At 41.9% G+C, this 17500-nt stretch overlaps 1 protein-coding gene across 1 annotated transcript in view; it reads right to left on the minus strand.

Moving 5' to 3' along the window:
* Window positions 1–4231: 4231 nt before the first annotated feature.
* Window positions 4232–17500, minus strand: part of Cals (calsyntenin 1) — a 31841-nt gene continuing 18572 nt past the window's right edge. Inside the window, exons 7-16 of the mRNA XM_070115481.1 lie at window positions 15074–15297; window positions 14333–14500; window positions 13712–13819; window positions 13397–13469; window positions 12937–13110; window positions 12678–12810; window positions 12093–12579; window positions 11716–11977; window positions 8508–8680; window positions 4232–8013 (exon numbers count right to left, since the gene is read on the minus strand). Coding sequence (XP_069971582.1) covers window positions 7849–8013; window positions 8508–8680; window positions 11716–11977; window positions 12093–12579; window positions 12678–12810; window positions 12937–13110; window positions 13397–13469; window positions 13712–13819; window positions 14333–14500; window positions 15074–15297 — 1967 coding nt within the window. The 3' untranslated portion in view covers window positions 4232–7848. The remainder of the gene's footprint in view (window positions 8014–8507; window positions 8681–11715; window positions 11978–12092; window positions 12580–12677; window positions 12811–12936; window positions 13111–13396; window positions 13470–13711; window positions 13820–14332; window positions 14501–15073; window positions 15298–17500) is intronic.

Below are 17500 nucleotides of genomic sequence, written 5' to 3' on the forward strand. Positions count from 1 at the left end.
CATACACATACATGCATATACATATACATACACATACATGCATACATATACATACACATACATGCATACATATACATATACATACATGCATACATATACATACACATACATGCATACATATACATACACATACATGCATATGCATACATATACATACACATACATGCATATGCATACATATACATACACATACATGCATATACATACATATACATACACATACATGCATATACATACATATACATACACATACATGCATATACATACACATACACATACATGCATATACATACACATACATGCATATACATACACATACACATACATGCATATACATACACATACACATACATGCATATACATACACATACACATACATGCATATACATACACATACACATACATGCATATACATACACATACATGCATATACATATGCATACATGCATATACATACATATACTGAATATACACATATATAAACAAAATAAACACACACACGCACGCATGCATGCACGCACGCACGCACGCACGGGCACACACACACACACACACACACACACACACACACACACACACACACACACACACACACACACACACACACACACACACACACACACACACACACACATTTTTTTTTATACATATATGGTTACCTCAAGAAAAGAGTATTCTTTTTCAAATTTTGCCTCTATAGCTGTGGCGTAGTCTGCTGACGGTTCAATAAAAAAGCTGTTTGAGAGAGGTTTTTCATCTGAAGTTGCAGGAGTTTTTGGAACATTTACTATGCAACTTTCCTCCATAACCTCCAGAGTCTTGTGGACATCCTTAGTCAGAATTTAATTCTTATTTTTTTTCTTCGAGTGTGTGATGTGCTTTTGAATCTACTAAGCTTGAGGTGGTTGAGCCATCATCTTTAACGCTGCATTGTGACTTGCGATTTGTTTTCAAGTCTGGTGATTGTGAGCCTGCATTGTGTTATTTAGGGGAGCTGTTGTCTCATCCGAAGTGTTGGGAGGAGCTGTATGTGGAGATACAGTCCTTTTATTTTTGTTGCTTCAGGCTTTCTCTTCCTGAGACTTGTCTTTTGAGTTAACATTTGCTTTTTTCTTTTCCAGTTTTTTTAGACATGGTTTATAATTCAATTAAACTTGAGGGAGCCACCCTTCCTGTCTAGAATTCCAGGTTTGTAACCTACTAATGAAGACACTTAGCTCAGGGACAAACACTTAAGCCAAAGTGCCAATTTCCTAAACCGACCCACAGAAAAGAAAACAAACTCTTGGGTGTGAGATTGTGTAGTGAACTCTGAAGTTCACACGTTCATCTTAATTATTTTTTATTCTTGATTTTTAAGCCTTTTGCTTGGAGCAATATTCCTGTTATCTATGTATTTTCCAATTGTTTGTATTGTATTTTTTATTTATTTTTATACCTTTTTTATCGTGTTTTGTGTTTATATCTTTGTGCTTTAACACTGTCTTTTTTATTCTTTTTACTGTGTTTTATGTTTATATTTGTGCATTTTGCTTGTCGCTTGTGTGAATGGAATCATGAGATTTTGTTTTGTTGTGCGAATAGAGGCGGCCGCTCGTGAAGTCTCGTGTTTGAATCACGTCCGACTCCGACTTCTGTTTATGAACCCTCGAAGCAGCTGACCTTGGAAGTTGAGGGATTGCTCTAGCCCTTCTCCGTAGTTTTTTTTGTTGTGATTTGTATTCTCGTGAGTATTGAGGCAAGATTATTATGTTTGATATTGGTGTTAAGACATATTAGTGTTTGATATATATGTGTTAATGGTTTTATGCTATGTTTTGTATGTTTATTATGTCATAGGAATCTGTGGATGTTCTACCATGTGGCCAGTGTTGTAGAGGTTGGACTTCATTTCATACTCATTTGTTGCCCTTTACCCTTTGGAGCTCAGATGTTACAATAAAAGTTGTGTTGAAATTGTTTAATGGATGTATTAAGGATTGAATTTCCATGCGGCATTTGTGTGTGTATTGTATTCTTAAAGGAAATGAACTAATTTTACTTTGTTCTTGAGATGTATTGGGCTCCATTTCAATTAGATTGACTGTGTGGATGCGTTTTAGATTTTCTTGACTTTTGTGTTTATGTATAAACGAAGTGACAGCAGTCGGACTTTTTATTACTCCCCTAGGCGGAGGCAGCAATAACCTGTATTTACGTTCAGCCAATCACGAACCACCAGCTCTGAGGTGTATTTCACGTACCCCATTTTACCGCCAATTTAGGCAGTTCATCTTGACCCTCGGAGCTAGTTGATCGTGTGGCCTTCAGCCGTTTGACGCGTTTTATTATTTTATTTTTCTCTCTTTTTGAAGTATTAAGTTGATACGTTAATAAACCGGCAAGTGCTACGAGTGTTTCCGATTACCCCACGTTAACTGTGATTATGCCGAAAATAGATTTCCAACCAGCCCCAGCTCGAGGTGGTTCAAGGATAAGGAGAAGTCCGATATGCGAAGCTGAGCCTCGCACGGGCTATGGGGGAGCCCGGCCTGTGCCGGCTAATGTCGACTCGAACAACGTGTGTCAGCGAGTGCTGACGCGACAGAGCTTAGTCCTTACCCACCGTGATGCCCAGTCACAACAGTAACCTCCGGGCGACAATTGCAACTTCTCGCGCCTGGGCGAGGCGCGAACCGCCGACCCCTCGGATGAGAAGCCGACACGTTACCACTGTACTGGAGGCTCAGGTGGTTCATCACAATTATCTGTATGATATCGTCAGAACAGGAAAAATAGTTGCAGGGTGTAGGTTGTGGCAGATTGGCTGTGTACATGGTATGACGGGTTAGCGATAAAACGCTTCCTTTTGGTACTCCACTTCTGAGGTGGAGAGGAGTGCCCAGGTGGGTGCCCAGGCGTATTGTGACAGTCCTGTGGCCTAGGGAGTGCAAAGGAGGCGCGTAAGGTGTGTCGGGAGTTGTTAGTCGTTAGTCATGCTCCATCTTCACCGAGTCAACCCTCTGTCGCTGTGTTGTATAAGATTGTGGTTGGTTGGTTGTTCGAGCCTATGAGCATTTTGGAGCTCCAAAATTTCTTGGGGTCTTATGTTTTGACAGATTTTGTGTTAGTGTTCTCCAGTGTTGTTTGATCATTACTTCAATCTCGTGTTATTTGTGTATCTGTATCGTGTACGTAATTGTGCGTCCCAGCCCCGTGTTAGTTAGAGCTCATGGAAATGCCTGTATTGTTTTAACCAATTTCAGACTGTTTCTCTCTCTTGTGAGGGAGAGTTTTATATGTTGTTTTGGGTATGTTGGCCTCCCAGGCATTCTGTGACTGTGTACCATGGTATAGCTTGACCACTGAATACATTGAATTCAGGTATATATGGCTCACGTAGGATAAATTATTTTGTCTCAGCCTAATCAGTAGTATTCTGTCCATGCCTGGATTACGTATAACACAGCATAATCTATGATGAGCTGATTTAAAACCCATGTAGATGCTACCTAGTTCAGGGAATTCCACAGAAGATCGTGGGACGTAGTGGATGGTACTGTAGAAATGAACTTTGGCTTTCATAAAAGAATGGGAGGATTCTTTATGGATTTGAGCTGTGGTAATTGCAAAGGAAAAGACTCGTTGTGGGTTTTACAAAGTGAAATGCGAGTTGTAGGGAACTGAAGATCAACATGTGAAGTTGCTAAATTTCCAAATTGTGAATCGTAGGATTAACAAAGTAAGATGCGAGCTGTGGGATTTCCAAGATGAAAATTACTAAGGAAAATCCTGGTCGGAGATTGCAAATCTGACTGTTAAGATATTTCTAAATTAATATGTGAGCTTTAGGATTCCCCAAGATACCATACCCATTGCATCACATTTCTTTTCTCTATATACATGCCGACAAAGAATCCATTACCCAACTATTCAAAATGACCAACCACACCATCTAGGCCACAATAAAGTTGATGTTATAGATCGACTACCAACTTGTCACAGTTTATCTACAACTTTTCACAGTTTATCTATATTAAACACACTGAGGATATCAAAACACAAGGTAGTGGGTGTAGGTGTTTATTCTTGACGGATTACAGAAGCCAGGGGTTTTGTGCAGACTGCCTACACCCAGCGGCCAGCGCCATCCCAACCCTGCGTGTGGTGGTGTCCTTACCAGCGCTGCCAGCACCACATAGGACAGAGATATACAAGACGTGTTTTATCAGTGACAATATGTATTTTTGAATTTTTCCTTTATTTTTATTTGTTTTTAGTTTGTAATTCATAATGTAATACCGATTGGCTGGGCATGGTCACCTTTGCTTTATGATGTCTATTTGTTTTAAATATCTTAAGAAGTGAACTATAAAATCTAAAATTTGGTGCTAATTCTTTTCTAAAAAGATGAATGGATAATCTTTAGAGAGTTTGGAGAGAAAAAATATTGAAACTATCGTGAAAAAACTATAACAAAGCTTTTTTTTTGTCCGTTTCCTGCAGTCTGGCATCGCTGGCACACAGCTGTTCCTTCGTAAACGGCTGCATTACAAAAATCCTGGCAAATCTTCTTTTGTGAGGTATCAAAATAAAACTATCATGATTTATGTGTCTAACAAAATTGTATATGCTAACTAAAAGCTGATCTGTGACTTTCAGAAAAGCATAAGCACAAAGCACAGAGCTGTTAAAGAAAGACTAAAATCCATAATTATTATCATCATCATCATTCTTTTTATTTTGTCTGGCAATTGCTGCATGCTGCTCTATGTAATCCTACTAAATAAGCAATTATGAAACCTAAATTTTGTTTATTAGGGAGGGATGCGTGCCGCCTTGTAAAGAAACAAAAACTCTCTCTTTAAATCTATCGCTCAGAACAACAAAAAAGCTGATGTCATCTACAACGGAATGTTACAGACCGATTACCAACTTGTCACAGATTATCCATATTCATTACATTTTTTTTTTTTGTTACATCAACACTCTGAACACTGAGAAATTTTATATACGAGCTAACAATTCGACCAACCAATGCAACAACTGCTCCCTAGACTCTTTCTGATAACTGACGTGATGGGGTGGGGGTGGGGGGGTGTCAGAACAACACTCTTTATGCGAAGAATGCAAGCTTTACACCAAAATCCAGTGCCAAATAATCATGACAAACACATAATTTCAAGAGAGGGGGCCAGTGACGGGGGGAGGGAGGGGGAGGTAACTGATAGCATTGTGAGATTTATATGAAAAACAAAAACTTTGCAACTCGTCATGCAAAGCAACTGCTGCAATGGTTGCTCTAATCTGTGTGGTGAAGAGTAACGGCAACCTTCAGACAGAACTTAAGGAGAGTCCCCCTTGTGTTGTCGGTATGAAAATGGGGCTTCCCGAAGTCCTCGCCTCCAGGCAACGATCACAAGACACTCCACATTTACACGTAGGATAACCTTTTGATTGTTATTATCTAACAGCTTGTAGATATCCTGGCAAATATATGCTGCCATAAATACATGTCAGGATTACATGTCAGGATTACAGTACAATTGAGAAGCGACATAGGAAAGGTTTACAATGGGACTCATTGTACAGAGTGAATTTACAAAATATAGATGGCCTTCCCCCTAGCGCACCAGTCAACACACTTCGTCGTGCCGGGATCACTTTTGGGATGCAAATGCTCACAAATCGGCGTAGCAGCTTCCATTAAACGATCAAATCAATGACACCTTTAGAAAAAAAAAGACAAAGAAAAAGTCCCCATGCAAAAAAGTGTTTTGGCCGACGTCCCTGCAAGGTAGGCCACCTATGGTATATTATACATCATGTAGTCCGATACATACCAACCACAACAGAACCAAAGTTATCACCCAACTCACATTGTCAGACAAGAAGCTGATTGTAAATTTACAAACGGGTCATTGTCACATATTTATACAACTGGTTTCTGAAAGTAATCAATAGCTAGTCATTTTGTCTTTCATTGTGAGTCCGAGCGTGTTATTTTAAAACTGAGAACTAAAATCACAAGTTAAAATTGAAAGGATACTTGGTTAATAATTATAAAAGACTTGATATAAACTTGCCTCTCATATTGACCTAAATGCATTACCTCTGCTGGAAGGTAAGAAAAAAAAAGGTTCTGCACTTTAAAAAAAAATCACGTTTGAAAGTATATCAGTCCCAATCAGCCAAAAAAAAAAAAAGAATAAAAAAGGAACAGCAGATATGTCCAAATTTCGAGACGCAACTCAAGATTTCCGTCGATTGCCAGCAGAACGCCTCTTGGGCTGGGGCGAAATGTGCAAAAAGCTAAAAGTGACAATATGAGAGGAAGAGACCACTTACATGTAACACAGCGACAGTTCTCCCAAATTGGCTAAGGTACCCTGAGGTCTGCACGTGTGTACCATCAAGCCTCTATTACTTAATACAGTATTAACTTTTACTCTCAATAAGTACATAAGGCCTTCAGAGAATAAATAAGATCAAGGCAAAAATATACATACTAGATTATCATATAGAAAATAAAAAATTAGTACACCTTGTAAATAATGTCTCTTGCCTAAAATTTGTGACTTGGCTGGTGGTCACAGGCCCTCTGCACGGAGTGGAGAGAGCCTGTTTTTCCCCACATTGTAAAAGTGCAAAGAAGGAGAGCCATCCCTGTGTCATACTGCCAGAGAGTTTGTGGAAATGACCAGTCATTATATCACACTTATGACACTTTGTTCATCTTTGTCATTCACTTTCTGGCACCTTAAAAAGATTAATATTAGCAAAAATTATTGTATTTTTTTTACATAGCCAGTGACTAAACACTTCATATTTTTTTTACTACAGTGGACTACTAAATACATATATCCTCCTATCTTGAATATTCTACAAAGTAATATGATACCAAATAATATAGGCAGGTTGAGATATGTAAACATTTCTAACATTCCGTGCATGTGATACCGGGTGTTAGTGGTAATGCTGCCGTCATACCCTTCAAAAATATAAGATGGACTGTATTGGATACAGATTCCTCCACGTGGCAGCTGTAAATTCCATCTCGTCAAGCCAATACCAACTTCCACTCCATCCCCAAGCTTTACTGAGAAAGTCCATCACTCAGGCAAATTCCAAGAGTACCCTGCTACACACCATATACATATATATATATATATCCTTCTTTATTTCAGTGAAACTTCACCATTGTCAAAATCTGCAATGAATGGAGATAGGCGGCTGAGATTCCAACGCTTGGCTCTTCCCCACTGCTGCAACTCAGCTAATAAATACCCTCCTCCTCTCTCCTTTATTTAACCATGAATACCTATCAACATTATGGCAACTGACGACCTTCCCTCCCTTCCCCTCCCCTCCCCCAACCTTTCCTCAACCCTCACAGCTTTGCCCATTTCCCTTTGCCATCGCCCCTTAAGGAATATTCAAGCAGCATCAATCACATTTCTCTGAGATACTTGGCGTGGACCCTGTGCAATACTGATGGCGGAACGGCCGACATTTCCGTCAGATTCTCCGTTGGTCCTTCAGTTCGGCGCCAGGCAACCTACGGCGCTATGGCAGGATGGAGTAAATTGGCTGCATCCATAGAGATAAGAATGTTAAGATTCTCCAACTCAAGAGGACGTCCAGGTCAAAACAACGAATCAAATGTGGGTTAGTTTGTTATGCAATTAATACCATTTATCCTAATTACTGCTATTTCCTCTACAGCAAGCATGAATGAATACTCATTACGGATGCCCAGTCATCAACCCCTTAAGGAAGACTCTGAACACTCTTTCCTACATCAACAAAGCCCACGGGGGTCCAGCAGATCTTCACTCAGTTACACTTAAGAAGGGGAGGAAAGGGGCTTTAAATTTTGAGGGTCGAGTCGTCCCACTCCAGCTCCTTCGGCTTCCCTTCCTCCTCATCTGAAGAGTCCAGGTCGTCGTTGAAGTTGCTCCCATCATCTGACGAGTCGTCGTCGTCATCGTCATCATCCCTCAGTCGTTGTGTCTCTGCCAGTTCCAGCTGTTGCTGTAAAGGAGGAGGTTAGACTGTCATATCCTACATGGCGGTTCGGTGCGGGGGTTCGGTGCAGGGGTTCAGCTTCGGTGTCGTGTTATTCTAGGCCATCACACTTTTATTGGGGTTTCAAGGGCTACCATTGTGTCGATGGTGTGTTAAGTTATTCAAGGCAACTCTTTGTGGATTAAATTCTTGCTGATGAGCAAAATGAAACTTATATCAAATACAAATATCAAGATTTTTATTTCATATAATGAGTGGAATAAATGATAAATGTGTATCATGACTATCCTTACGCTACTAGTACTGAGAAGTTCTTGCATTGGAACTTACCCCTTCAAAAAGAAAAAAACAACAACACCTACCCTCCCCCCCAAAAAGCAACACTTAACCCCCCCCAAAAAAACAACAACACTTAACCCCCCCCAAAAAAAAAAAAAAAAAAAATCAACTTCCCCCCTTACCCCCTAAGAAAATCACCCCAAGAGGAACAAGCACCATACCTCCATAGGATTCACGGTGATGTTGAGAGAGGAGTCATCCCAGGCCATCTCTGCATCGGCGACGTCCTCGTGGGTGTGGCGTGTGTGGGCGGCGCGCACACGGATCACGCCCAACACGACCATGAACACCAGGAATCCAACGCACACGACGATGATGATGGTGACTGCATGACCTAAGAGGAAGAGGGGGGGAGGTTAATTTTTGGGGCGATGAGGAAATTATTCGTTTATTGTTATTATTGTTATTATTATTATTATTATTACTATTATTATTATTATTATTTTCTTTGGGCGAAAAGGAATTATTCGTTTATTGTTATTGTTATTATTACTATTATTGTTATTATTTTCTTTATGATGTTGGTAGACAGAATTATCTGGTATTAACATATACTTTCTTTTTGTGTGTCTTTTTATTTTACTTTTTTATTCTAGTTGGTGATTCTACTATATTAAGAGTTGGTGATTAACGTATATTATTATGGATAATTCAAGTGCATATCAAAGAATGGCCATAGCAATAGAGTGAGCAAAGCAAATGCAATTAATATGTCCCTCAATTTAAAAAAAAACGTCAAATTATACATTAAAAATCCCCTAATTATTACTTTTATCTTCATCATTATCATTATCCCTCCCCCAATTTTTATTACCTTTATTATTATCATTATTCCTCCCTCAATTATCATTATCGCTATCATTATAATCATCATTATCATTATTCCTCCCCCAATTATTATCATCTTTATCATTATTATCATCATTATTCCTACCCAATTATCATTATCATTATTACCGTTATTCCTCCCCCAATTATCATCATCCTCCTCTACTTATTTTTGGAAATCTAAATATTCATCCCTCATCCTCGCCCGCAGAACCGCCTCGGGTCCGCCCATCTTCTCCGCCCACAGATACAGTGCATATGGTGAGGTCACGTGATCTAGAGCCGACGTCTGGTGCCACCTCATGCTGTCACGTGACACATACCGCATGACTTCGGCTCTTTGCCATGATGTGCTTGGGTACTAGAACAAGGTGATTTGGTGAGCTGCTTTTTCTGGTGGGTGGTGTGGGCGGTGTGGGCGGTGCTGTTGTGGGGTCATAGCCTCTCTGTAAGCCTACGGTGTGGTTGTGCAGATTTTTTTTTAATTTTACGAAATGGGAAGCCGGGGAATTTATTCATTTATCATCTATTTCTTGAGAGTTTGTACTTTACTGCCATCTTGGAATCGTAAGGGAATGGACCTTACGCCATCTCTCAAAAGGACTTTCTAAGAACACGATCTTTCTCCGATCAATTCTATAGCCACACAATCTTCTACACTACAAAATCAGACACTCAAAAAACAAACAAACAAGAAAGATCCAACATCCAAGAGACGTGGTGGCGAAATCTAATGAAAAAAAAAAAAAATGTCGCCACTTTCAATTTTTCGATTTCCCGCGTCCCATCGTGCTAAAGTGCACCAATAAATGCTCTACAAGTGCCGGAGCGGAACAGCGCCTTGAAAACCTCACCCGCAGCAAGCACAGCTGCCTGCGTTCTGCTCCCCCCATACATGTCTGTTGACCGTAAGCAAGGACAAAAGCGTGAGAGGCTGTGTCACCACTTTAGAGTAAGGGGTTTGGCTCTACAACTACTCGTGGTCTACCTTGGGCAAAGTCAAGTTATTTCTGTGACTGAGTTTACGATTGCACATTTTAAGGCTTTTTTTCCCTAATCTATTTGATGATCGTCCATTTTAATTTATTGTTTCCTAATATATTTGACGATTGTATTAAGATCTATTTTTTTCTGATATATTCGAAGATCTTTTTTCCTGATATATCTGAAGATTTATTTTTCTGATAAATTAAGTTCTAAGAGATAATTATACTGATTGAATTCAAATAATTCCTTGAGTGACTAGTTCTCCATTTACTAATTACTAAATACAAACGCACAAGAGATAAAAAATGTGATTATTCACGTCTATTATCATAACTCCTCCAATAAACATTATCAAGGGGTAATATAGCGATGGGTTACTTGAATAAAGAAAATTGTGTGAAATTTAATATACAACAGAAATGGAGAATTTTATCACTGGTTCTGAATGGTACATAAACTTGAATATTCTTCTGATATTTTGTCCAGTCTTATCTATACCGGTATATCCTGAAGGTCTCTTAATAATGATAAAACAGAAATTAAATCTATATATAAAAACACGTTAGGTCTTATGGAATGGAATTAATCTCTTTAAATTATAATCACACTTGTCTTCTACTTTATCTTACATATAACACCTAATCTACAACACCTTTAAACAACCTAATTGCTATACATTTAATTTAATGCCTTCTCTAAAAATATCAAAGGCACATCATTGGGTCTTGATTGAAACTTTTGGCAAGATTCAAGTAATTGAAGACAGCCTACATGATTTAACTTTAAGAGGACAAACACAATTACATATTTCATATCATATGAATATTTTTATGAGCATGTGGTATTTTTTCTTGACCCCCCCAAAAAAAAAACCCAAAAAGGTGGGGGTTTAAAGAGACACAAATTACCTACCTAGGCTAACCATGCACAAATGCTGTGCAAACTATCAACATTTTACCGTACTTGTGCATATGAGTGACTATATGTCCATTCCAAGCCACCTCTTTCACTCATTGGACTCTTCAAAATTATTAGCATTTAATGGATGATTATCTATATCAAATATACTTTCCTATGCTGATCACTTTTACTCATAATTCCTTATATGCAAACTGAACTATTTTCGTTTTTCTTCTCTTTCTCTCATAGATTTTCATCAGTCATTCCTCATTCCTCCCTCTTATCTAAAAGAAGTTTTATTAAAGCTTTGCATATACAACTCTTCAAATATTCTCGATCATCTTAAAGAATTAATTTTTTGAACACATTTTACTCCCTTTCTAAACCAAATATACACATATGCATGTACATATATATATACACTAATATATACTTGCTTATACGTCAATCTCACTAGGTCCCTTATATCCTATGTATTTTTCTTATATTTCACCTTCCTACAAGTCTTATACAACCAAAACAGTCAAACAGAACATCCCTGTATCTCCTATTGTTCCCTTATCCCTAAATGAACGTGAGTATTTAAACGTGTATAAAAAAAGACAAAATGATATATCTTTTCCACTCAACCGAGGAAGAAGAAGAAGGACTTACTGGCGCTGTTCACTGCTACGCCCTCCATGACATTTGAAGTGAAGTAGACGTCATTCACAGTGTGGGCGGGTTTGAGCTCGACGTGGTGGGCGGAGAGCTTGGCATGAGCTGGCACGGGCTGAGGGTTGTGGTGGGTCAGGTGGGCATCAGCCTCCTGGTGGGCGTTGTGGGTGTTGTGTTCCATGTGGGGAGGAATGCTGTCGGTGTTGGTGTTGAAGGCTGCGGTCTTGTCCACGCTGAGTTGCGGGTGGATCACTGTCACCTGTTGGAAAGATTGCCGAGATGAAATGGGTGTCAGAATCCTTTCATTTAATTGGCGACAGAGAAAACAGTTTGATGAATGACAGCATTCAGAACAGGTGGTCAACGCCACTCACCGTCTGGACATATTCGTTACTTGTGAAGCGGCCGCCGAGCTCGGAGCAGGACAGCTTGAAGGCCCGGTTCAGGTAGTAGGCTGGCTTGCGGTTGGCGTAGTGGATCTGGCGCAGGATGGACTGGTAGTGGTGCGTGGTGTGGGCCCCGGACACGGTGGCTCCCTGGCGCGTGATGGAGGCGGCCAGGCCGAGCTCTGCGATCAGGTTGTCGGGGAGCACCAGCGTCTCGTGGTCGGGGTTCAGAGGAGGATACACCGAAACCACGCACTCGTCCAGCTGGCCGCCCAGTGTGGGGGCCGTGGCCTCCTCCGCGGCGGCCGAGAGGTAGATGCCCACGTCGGGGAACACGCGCAGGCCCTGGCGGAAGGCCTCGTACTCCTCGGCGAAGTTGGTGGTGCCGTTGAGCTCGATGCTGGGCTGGTGCGGCTGCATCACCACCACGAAGCTCTGGGCAGTGGCGACCTTCAGGGCCTTTTCAGAGTTGCACCTGAGAAAAGGGATTCGCAAAGATCAAACAAACGGGGATACATCCAACACTACCAACCTGTTTACTGCACATGAAAATGTCTACCTAGAAACACTTACAAGATGTTGGTGGTCACCGAGACTGGTCGACGTCCAGGGGTGGGGAAGTCCCGGCCGTTGACGTAGGCCACGCGGCGTATCAGCGTCTCAAGGTTAGTCACATTATTGCCTTCGATGGTGATCTGTGTCATTTCTATAACAAAAGGCAAGCCAGAATTAGTTCCTCTTAAACACGTACATAAGAAACAAACACCTTCTACCAGCACGCGCCATAATTTCGCAATTCCAAAAAAAACAAGGACCAAAAAGGATTCCGTACCATTATTGGTGAGGAGCTCCATGCTGGGCTGCAGGAGTTCCATGGCAGGAGTGTCGAGGGACTCCTGGCAGCGGGTCAGGCAGGACAGGACGCGCGGAGACTCCAGGGCCCCCACCAGAACCGAGAGGCCAGCCAGGTAGCCCGAGAGGCCGTGCTTCATGTTGCCCTCGGAGCCTGAGGAGGAAAAACCTACGCATTGTCTTACTATGTTATCAAGAAATGGGGCCGTGGGAAGTCACGGGAAAGGTGCGAGTGAGAATATTTTCCTGACAAATCGACGAGGACGCCCTTGTCCACGACTCATTCTCATTCACATCCTTTCCACCAGTGTATCTGCAGCCTACAATATCTAAACCAACAACCTATATCGTCTAAACAACCCGCAATTCGAAGATACTAAACCACAAGCAGTATACCATCATGAGAAAAGAATAACAACAACAAAAAAAATCATGCTGACCTTGCCAACATGCGCCCACGCTCATAGTTGTGTTGATGCCGCGTGTTGGGTGAAGGGGCCAGTCATCAATCACCTGAAACATGTCACGTCGTGTTAATTCACGTCTTAAACAAGGCTCTCGGTTCCTTGATAAACCACCTCGCTAATATTTGAAACCAGACAAATCGTACACAACGTAAAACTGATGAACTGATATTACCAAAACAAACCAGTCATACCAAACAAAGCCAATATCAACCAAAACGTCAAAAAACAAAACAAAACATCAAGAAAATAACAACAACACGAACCAGACCAACAAAAACACGGACTCACCTCAGGGGATTCCCCATTCTCGGGCCTGAAGATGTGACCGTCAACGTACAGGGTTACTTCGGGCAGCTTCACGTGAACCGAGTAATGATGCCATTCATTGTCACACACCTGTAAGCAAGAGAATACATTAATAAAGAAATACAAAACTTTCTTTAAAAAAAAAAAAAAAAAAAGTCTTTCTCTCATAAAAAAACAGAAAATTTAGACATAGTGTTAAATGAATTTTCCAAGAAGGGATAACCCTGGTAAAGCGTATCTCATTACTACCTAACTAACAGACATTGAAGATAACAGTTACATGAAAAGATAACAACTGTATGAAAATTATGTGAAAAAAAATATATGAAAAAGATAATAATTACATAAAAATGCTAACAATCATATGAAAAAAGTAAGAAAAAAATAAAACTACATGAAAAATAAACCAATTAACTACATGAAGCGAGATACCAATTACATGAAAAAATATAACAATTACATGAAAAAAGATATTTAAAAATTGAAAAAAAAGAAAAGACAAAAGAAAACGACTTCAGAGACCGCGCCCATCTCCCCAAAACCGCCCATCTACGGAGAAGACCTCTAAAAAAACAAACAAACAAACAAACTCGAGCAGCTCACCTGGGGGAGCTTCCACCTCCACTCTGCCGGCTGGAAGGTGTTGAGGTTGGCCTCGGTGTAGTCGCGGCGGAGCAGGAGAATCAGACGGCAGTTCCTCACAAAGAGTGCCATGTGGTGCCTGTTCATCTTGTGGTCGTCGGCGTTGCAGAGAATGTGCTCCTTGGTGTGCTGGAAAGAGGGGGGAGAGGGGGGGGTCAGGGGTCAGTCAGTTGAATTGAAATATAAAAAAGGGGTATTTATAGGGGTATTTACGTCATCTGCGTTTGATGTGTGCTTTGGATTCGATCAAAATATGATTCTAGATTTGATATCACGTGATCTGCGTTTGATGTCATGCGATTTGGATTTGGTGCCAATGTGATTTGAGTTTGATATCACGTGATCTGCTTTTCAGAATCGCCAAAATTTACATAACGATACGAATCAAACCTAACGAATCATATATAAAAAAAAATCCTACTTCACCAATCTTTCCTCAACCCTTCCCTCCCATCCACCCTTGACCCTATAGACCAAATCCTACTCCACCACTCTTGACCCTATATCCCACATCCATCCACCACCCTTGACCCTATATACCAAATCCATCTTCCCTTGACCCTATATACCAAATCCTACTCCACCCTTGACCCTATTTACCACACCCATCCACCCTTGACCCTATTAAACCACATCCCTCTACCACCCTCCAAGGCCCCGTCCCCATGACAACACCCCACCCCCACCCCCTCCCCACACTACCTTGTCCGTCCCTGCCTGCGTCTTGTGCTTGAGCCAGGTGGATATGGTGAAGGTGGACGTCAGGTTGTGGTTGAGGATGGCCTCGGGGATGATGGTGCCGGAGGAGTCGCCGTCGAACTCGTAGATCAGGTCCCCTTCGTGGCCTTCGTCGGAGTGCAGGCCGGCGGTCCAGTCTTTCCCTGCTCCGGGGGCGGGCAGGAGCTCGATGCTGGAGGAGCTGGCGCCTGCAGGAGAGGGGGGGGAAGCGGGGGTTGAAAAGAGATGCGGATTGTTGGAGAGGAGGAGACGACACAGGAGGAGAAAGAAAGGGAGAAAAGCGGGAAGAGAGAGGAGAATGCAGGGAAGAGAGAGATAAGAAAGGCGGGAAGAGAGAGAAAAAAGGAAAGGAAGAGAGAGAAGAAAGGCGGGAAGAGAGAGAAGAAAGGTGGGAAGAGAGATAGGAGAATGCAGGGAAGAGAGAGGGGAGAAAGGCGGGAAGAGAGAGAAGAAAGGCGGGAAGAGAGAGAGGAGAATGCAGGGAAGAGAGAGGGGAGAAAGGCGGGAAGAGAGAGAAGAAAGGCGGGAAGAGAGAGGGGAGAAAGGCGGGAAGAGAGAGAGGAGAATGCAGGGAAGAGAGAGGGGAGAAAGGCGGGAAGAGAGAGAAGAAAGGCGGGAAGAGAGAGGGGAGAAAGGCGGGAAGAGAGAGAGGAGAATGCAGGGAAGAGAGAGGGGAGAAAGGCGGGAAGAGAGAGAAGAAAGGCGGGAAGAGAGAGAGGAGAATGCAGGGAAGAGAGAGGGGAGAAAGGCGGGAAGAGAGAGAAGAAAGGCGGGAAGAGAGAAAAAAAGGCGGGAAGAGAGAAAAAAAGGCGGGAAGAGAGAGAAGAAAGGCGGGAAGAGAGAAAAAAAGGCGGGAAGAGAGAGAAGAAAGGCGGGAAGAGAGAGAGGAGAATGCAGGGAAGAGAGAGGGGAGAAAGGCGGGAAGAGAGGAGAATGAAGGGAAGAGAGAGAAAAAAGGCAGGAAGAGAGAGAAAAAGGTGGGAAGAGAGAGAAAAAGGCGGACAGAGGGGAGAAAGGCGGGAAGAGAGAGGAGAATGCAGGGAAGAGAGAGGGGAGAAAGGCGGGAAGAGAGGAGAATGAAGGGAAGAGAGAGAAAAAAGGCAGGAAGAGAGAGAAAAAGGGGGTAAGAGAGAGAAAAAGGCGGACAGAGGGGAGAAAGGCGGGAAGAGAGAGGAGAATGCAGGGAAGAGAGAGGGGAGAAAGGCGGGAAGAGAGGAGAATGAAGGGAAGAGAGAGAAGAAAGGCAGGAAGAGAGAGAAGAAAGGCGGGAAGAGAGAGAAGAAAGGCGGGAAGAGAGAGAGGAGAATGCAGGGAAGAGAGAGGGGAGAAAGGCGGGAAGAGAGGAGAATGAAGGGAAGAGAGAGAAAAAAGGCAGGAAGAGAGAGAAAAAGGGGGTAAGAGAGAGAAAAAGGCGGACAGAGGGGAGAAAGGCGGGAAGAGAGAGGAGAATGCAGGGAAGAGAGAGGGGAGAAAGGCGGGAAGAGAGGAGAATGAAGGGAAGAGAGAGAAAAAAGGCAGGAAGAGAGAGAAAAAGGTGGAAAGAGAGAGAAAAAGGCGGACAGAGGGGAGAAAGGCGGGAAGAGAGAGGAGAATGCAGGGAAGAGAGAGGGGAGAAAGGCGGGAAGAGAGAGGAGAATGAAGGGAAGAGAGAGAAAAAAGGCAGGAAGAGAGAGAAAAAAGTGGGAAGAGAGAGAAAAAGGCGTGAAGAGGGGAGAAAGGCGGGAAGAGAGAGGAGAATGCAGGGAAGAAAGGGAGGAGGATGAAAGGACGAAAGAAACATGAGAAAGGCACGATGAAAGAGATGAGAAGGTTGGGACGAAAGAGAACATGAAGAAGGGAAGGGAGAGGACAAAGCAGTAACGGAAGAAAGAGGTGAGAAAGGGAGGGAAGAAAGAGACGAGAAAGGGAGGGAAGAAAGAGACGAGAAAGGGAAGGAAGAAAGAAACGAGAAAGGGAAGGAAGAAAGAAACGAGAAAGGGAAGGAAGAAAGAGATAAGAAAGTACGGACAGAAGAGAGGAGAAAACGACGAAAAAGACGGGAAGCACGACATGCGAAAGATGAGATGAACGAGACGAGAAAATAAGAAAGAAAGAAACGAAAAATAAAATTGCAAAAGGTAAACATTTAAAATAAAAATACATCAAAATGGCAAGTTATAATCTGTAATCTGAAAATCCAAAACAAATTCTATAACACTTACGAAATGAGAAAAACGACTTTAAGAAAATAAAAAAAGATAAATAAAGAAAAAAGAATCATGAACCACATCCCCAAATAGGCGAAAAGAAAATCGAAGAAGAAATAGACGTAAAAAAAGAAGTAGAAGATGAAGAAAAACACCCATAAACCACATCCAAAAGGGACGAAAAGAAAATCGAAGAACAAGAAAA

The sequence above is a fragment of the Penaeus vannamei genome, chromosome 37 (genome assembly GCF_042767895.1).
Source record: "Penaeus vannamei isolate JL-2024 chromosome 37, ASM4276789v1, whole genome shotgun sequence".
Taxonomy (NCBI): domain Eukaryota; kingdom Metazoa; phylum Arthropoda; class Malacostraca; order Decapoda; family Penaeidae; genus Penaeus; species Penaeus vannamei.